The sequence below is a fragment of the Urtica dioica genome, chromosome 9, assembly GCF_054948205.1.
Source record: "Urtica dioica subsp. dioica isolate 48M chromosome 9, U.dioica_male_clone48M_v1_H2, whole genome shotgun sequence".
In the NCBI taxonomy this organism is placed as follows: Eukaryota; Viridiplantae; Streptophyta; class Magnoliopsida; order Rosales; family Urticaceae; genus Urtica; species Urtica dioica.
The window spans coordinates 20,914,303-20,920,563 of NC_142764.1; the positions used below are offsets into that span (position 1 = coordinate 20,914,303).

General features: G+C 35.0%; 1 protein-coding gene across 1 annotated transcript; it reads right to left on the reverse strand.

The window, feature by feature from the left end:
* Positions 1 to 1,798: 1,798 nt before the first annotated feature.
* Positions 1,799 to 5,890, reverse strand: LOC149385702 (Integrase-type DNA-binding superfamily protein). Its single transcript, XM_089625565.1, has 9 exons — positions 5,598 to 5,890; positions 4,962 to 5,508; positions 4,731 to 4,813; positions 4,203 to 4,211; positions 3,811 to 3,899; positions 3,642 to 3,715; positions 3,490 to 3,540; positions 3,197 to 3,273; positions 1,799 to 2,655 (listed from the first exon to the last, which is right to left on the reverse strand). Exons 1-9 carry the CDS (start codon positions 5,815 to 5,817, stop codon positions 2,171 to 2,173), a joined length of 1,635 nt encoding a protein of 544 aa, XP_089481691.1. The 5' UTR covers positions 5,818 to 5,890; the 3' UTR covers positions 1,799 to 2,170.
* Between the last annotated feature and the right edge of the window lie 371 nt (positions 5,891 to 6,261).

Sequence of the window (6,261 nt, forward strand, 5' to 3'; positions counted from 1 at the left end):
GTCGGAGTCCTTCGATTTGGGGTTAGGGTTTTTAATTTCGGGTCTATAAAATTCTAGGGCTTCGATTTGGACTTGGATTTGGGTGTCATGGTCGGGGATTTGGATTTGGGGGTCGATTTGGAACGGCGGAGCTGAGCGCGCGTTTTGGTTGTGAGGGTGGGTGTAATGGCGGAGCCAAGCTTTTCTACAGGGATGGAATCGTACTGAGCTGCGATTTTTTAGAGTCAAAGATGGTTTGCTTTTCAGAGGAGGAGAAGATAAAATAAAGGAGAAGAAGAGTTCGAGGGTGAGCTTTTTTTTGCTGAGGGTATTCTTATTTGTAACGAAAATACATAAGAGAAAGTAGAGTAAAATAAATTAAAACCTAATAATAGCCACGACAAGTCGTGGCTATTGTCGTGGCTATCAAAAAAATCTCAAAAATTGAGTGCGAGAATCACCCCGCTCCAATGAAAATATGCAACTAGTAACAGCCACGACAAGTCGTGGCTATTGTCGTGGCAGTAGAGTATTTAGCCACGACAATTGTCGTGGCTAATCTATAATCTCAAATTATGAGCGCGAGAATAAGCCCGCTCTAATGAATAGATGAAAATAGAAACAGCCACGACTTGTCGTGGTTGTTTCGTCTAATGTCGCGGCTATTTAGCCGCGACAAGTCGTGGCTATTCTCGAGAATAAAAGTTGTGGCTGTTGCCACTGTTTGTTGTAGTGTTTATCGATATATCTTAGAAACCCTTTATTTAAAAAAAATCAGGGTTTCTTTCTCTTTTTCAGAACACGTGTATCTCGATTTTATATATTTATAGTCTATATATAAATAATAGGGTTATTAAGTTATATAGCCACACGGTTATAGTGAATTGAGATATAAACCACATTTGGTTAATTTCTTGTAAATAGCCAAGTTAACTTATTAACAGATTAATAAAAAACTTATTTAACTCAGCCAAACATGTAAAAAAGACAGTTAATAGGCTGCCACATATGCAAGTTGGCTATTTACAAAGTATATACCAAAGGTTGGTTAATTTACAATTCCTATAGTTTAGGTGGCTTACGTAGCCAATTTTTTGTAAATAATATATGTATATATATACACGTTACGTAGCAATATATTGAAATATCGTATGCATCATATATACACTTGTAGTTTTTTTTTTTTTTTTTTGCTTGACTTGTAGTTAATAAATTTGTATCACTAGAAGTCTAGAACATATATATGCTGAAACATCTGGATCGCAGATGCTAATATCGTTTTCATTTCTTTATTCTTCTTTTTGCTCCCAAAAAAAAAAAATCAGAATTTCGTTTATTATAGTGAATAGTCTGACCATACTTCAGAAACCGCAAGTTAATTGTACAATCTTAAGTTTGAACTTTGAACTTTGAACTTTGAACTTTGAACTTTGAACTTTGAAATAGCTCGAGTAAACATCATCAATCAATAAACAACTAAATAATATGTAGTCGTCTAATGTAACATTGTGAATAACTAGCTGGAGACCATCATTTATAGTTTTTGACTTTGCACATTAATTTATGTAGATTTGAGATCAGTATTATTATAATATTTAATTGCTAAATACTTGAATTTCGTTTCTCTTACTTTTTCTTCTTCTTCTTCTTCTTCTTCATTTCGTTTCTCTTTACTACTTTTTCGTCTTCTTTCCAAGGTTTAGGGACAAGTGAGACAAAATGAATATATGAAACGTGTAGATTATAAAAAAATTCACAGATCTATAGTCATGAAAAAGCCATATATGCGTACGTAGATCTAACGTCTTACGCTCCAAGCTAACATGCAAAATTATTAATAAACATATAATGAGACCGAGTGAAGATTCTCTACTTTACATCATACTATATTTTACTACCTTTTTCATTCCGTAATGAATAAGTATTTAGTACCAAAACGGTCCAAAACACGTTACTAGTAACATAGACACTGTTTTAATCCCTGTAGCTTTTTTGTCTTTTCCTAATTTCATTTATAAGCCTCTCTACCAACTATCATAATCTTAGCTAAACACGCTAGAAATTTAACTAAATGTTTCTACGATAAAATAATAAAACCATGCAAATTGCATAAAATATATAAAGCACTTCTATATTCTTGAAAAGACTACCCTCTCTCTTATCTCCCTCCGTTTCTTGCTTCACAAGTCTCTCACTCGTTCCAAAGCGCAAACATCGGAACGTTCGGTTGAATCAACCCGCCACCGCCGCTATTCTCGCCACTCTGATGCTCAAACTTGTCTCCGCCACCGAAATAGTAATCGCTCCCTCCTCCGAACTCATCACCACCGTTCGATGAGCTCCGAGTATCATTATTATTGTTATCGGCCTCCGAAGCGACGATCTCCCGATTATGATGAGGGTTGTGATCGCCCGCGGTGGTCCACACCATATCAGAGAGCTCGGTGGCGCTGGTGATTGCGAGTAAGGGCTGCGGTGGTGGCGGGGACGATGACGTGGCGCACGGGTCGTCAAGGGGTTTGGGAGAGCGCTTGGCGAGATCGCTGGCGATGAGAGTCGAGCTCGAGCAGATTCTCTTGACATCGTATCGGCTTATGTCGAAGTTCGTCACTGCACTCGTGCCTCGGAATTTTATCGCTGCGATGTCGTACGCCTCAGCTGCTTCCTCTTGTGTACCTTTATTCGTAATTTGAATAAATTAAAAACTATTAGTGATTTGATATGTGGTTGATTATAACTGCAATGTAAGTATAATCTCTAAGTCAACCCTGGAAAACCTAGCCAGCTTAATTTTTGCTTGGGATTAATACTGGCAATACTTAAACACGACGTGGTACTCAAAACAATAGCCAATAATAAATTAAAAGGAAATCAATTTGTGAAGTCCATAAGATTTATGAAGCTAGTCAAAGACACACAATTGAAAATGAATCATGCTACAGTTTTACTAGTGCTGGTAAGGACTGGCTACGTACTTCTTTGCCAGAACTCATAATTTACCATTTTTGTCATATATGACCAGAATCAGTGAAATAGATAATCAGCGGGAAAAAGTATAAAAAGCAAAATCAGAAAATTAATTAAAAAAATAGAAAATTAAAAAAACTTAGAAAAAAGAAAGATTGTATCTACATTTTGGATTAAATAAGGGAAAGATAACTGAGAATGGATATCAAATTATTGAATCAAAGTGAAAATGTTGAATTAAGAGTCTTACTAAATGTGCCAAGGTACAAATCCTTGTTCCCAGCAACCCTGCCAATCCTTGCTTGCCATCTTCCATGCTGATGGTGTCTTCCAAGGACAAAATATTAAAAAGAAAACGAAAATTAAACAAGAGACATCTTCATAAAAAATTTAATAAATTTACGACATTGTTTCTCTATTATTGCTTGGAATAATTTGGCAGAAACAAAATATAAAAATAAAAATAAAGCTGCAAGATGATAATAAAAAAATATAAAATTGTAAGGTTATCTCTCTTATATCAAAGCTGCTTTTCTGCCATACCTTGTCACACCCCTGTACATAGAAGCTCCTCTTGAAAAGCCACTACTTTTCCTATTTCATTTAGAGAAAAAAGGGGGGAAAAAAAGAATAATAATTAATGTGTTGTAAAAAAAAGTTACTGCGGTATAGAAAGTAAATGTGTTGGTATATACCTTCTTAGGTTGGCAACAAATTCTTGTCTTGTCATGTTCTTCATCTCTTCCAGCTCTTTCTCATATGTGCTTAGCTGAGCATTATTTTTGTTTATGAATTAAACCCTAGTAATTTTACAGAATCGCAGTACTATATATACATGTAATTAATGTTCAAACAAACTCTTACTGGGAAATTTATATGAGTTGTTGGACCCCAGTACTTTAGAGCAGCTAGATCATAAGCTCTTGCTGCTTTGTCTTCCTTGTCATAACCACCTGAGATCACATTTATAGTTATAATTTTTACACAAAATTGTCAAGTGCATGAAGAACTTGACATATTATTAGCACGCTTTTCTATGTGTGTGATTTATGTTTCATATGAAAAAATATGTTAAATGTCTGAGAAGAGAAAGTAGGTACCGGAAGTTATTAATTGTTAAAACTTAAAAGACTGAAAGAAAATTTAGACAAGGACAAAATCCAAACATATTACTTATGTAAGAGGATTATAATTTATATTGTGTGCATATAAATACATACATATATATATATATATATATATATATATACACTTACCAAGATAAACTTCAGTGTTGAAGGAGTTATTCAATCAGAACGTTCCCCGAAAGAAAGATCATAATAATCATTGTGCATGAAAAATAACCAACAAACAGTTAGTATATTCCTCCAAATAAAAAATAAAATAAAAAGTAAAAGCAGAAAGTCATCATCGTCATCATTTGAGAATATAGATAAACACGAGCTAAATTCTCAATAACACGCCCCGTTAGACAAACTTTTTAATATATATAGGAATGTTTAATATTTTAGTAGAAAGACCGAGCAGAATGATTTCTAATTTTTAATTTTAAAAAACAGTATTTTTTTCAAAAGAAAAAATATATTATTATTTTTATTTTCTGTTTTTTTTTTGTTACATCACATACTCTTAGTTAATGAAGTATAATATCAAGTGTGATCCACTAAATAATTAGATTATGATCTTTAAAAGTCAATTTAAAATGGGAGTCTAATTTTGCATACACCCCCATATATTAATCAATGATAAATGGTTTCCTAATCAAGGGCTGTAAAATCTCTAACCTTGTCTTCCTTTCCTTGTTTGCCCTTCTTTCCTACAGCTGTTATCCCACAAATGAGCTTCATATCTTCCGGTCCATCGATGCCTTATACAAATTACAGGAATGCCATTATCGTACACCAATCAATAATTATTTAATGGTGTACATGCAAGAAAAGCTCACGAATAAAATAAGCAATATTATAAATAAAATTAATTATTATTGTTATTTCCTATCCTCAAACTAATAATACCTCGTAACTCCGCGATACTGAGAAGTCCTCTGACCAAAAGTATCGATAGATTTCCGAGGAACAGGCTCTTTCACCACCGCAGATTTCCCACCGGACCTCTTCCGATTATCCGACACCGCCGGAAATGACGAAATCGCAACCACGCTGTGGTCAACGCCGGGGCTCATGGTCAGCGCTAGGGCCTGGAGGTCGCAACCGCCGTTGGATGCTTCCTCGACGGCGCGATCATGATCTCCGCCGTGCAAAGTTTGACTTTGACCAAGCCAAGACCTGTATATGCCGTTGTTGCTTTCCACGTAGCTCTGGATTAGGTCTTGATGAGATGGGTTTTTGTTGTTGCTATCACTGTTCTCTTGATCGAGAATATTATTATTGACGTTGGTTTCTGGGTTTTGGTCCGGTGAGTTTGTCGAGTAACAACACCCCAAGAAATCTTCGAGCTTCGGAGGAGCTTGATGATGGTGATGGTGATGACTGTGGTGGTAATGATGATGATCTTCGTTTATAGTCGTGATATTATTATTGTACCTCCAATCTTGGTTAATAACTAAACCATTATTAAAGATGCAATAATTAACATGCAATAATACAAGAGATAAATGATATGTATATAAATTTTTTGGTTTGTTTTTTTACCGTCGTGAGGAGCGAGATTGGAGCGTCGAAAGGGGTCGCAAAGAGAGCCGTCGGAGCGGAGTGGCATGACTGAGATTTGAGAGGGATTAGAAGGGTAAAGAGGTCCAATATGGTCAGCTTGGCCATCTTCTTCTTCATGACCTTCTTCTCTGCTTCCTGTTATCAAACGTTCATGGATTCTAAGGTGTGGACTTAGAGAGAAACCTAACCAATCACTCATTGTGTTTCTTTTTGTCTTCTTTTTTTAAAACCTAAAAAAATCTGAAAACACCTGCTATTCAGTTTCACCACCACCAAAAAATCTCTCTTTCTTTGTCTCTCTCTCTCTCTCTCTATGTATGACTCGGTGGGTTCGTCTGGGTCTTTGAGGCTCAAATTACGAAGCTTGCAATTGTGAAACGAAAAAAGTGGTCAGCTATATTACATAGGTTTAACTTTTTAAATCTATCCTTTTGCTAAAAAAAATTAAAAACGTTTTAAATCTATTTTTTATTTTTGTTTCTTAATTTTTGATACCCTTTCATGCAAGGCTGAGTTGTTTTTGTGGACCCTGCAAACGGTGGGCTTTGTTTATGAGCAGAGCTTTGTTTAAACATTAAAATTAAATTTGTATTTTGTTTTTTCATGTATTATAAAAAAATTGTATTTTTTTTTAAGAAAGTAA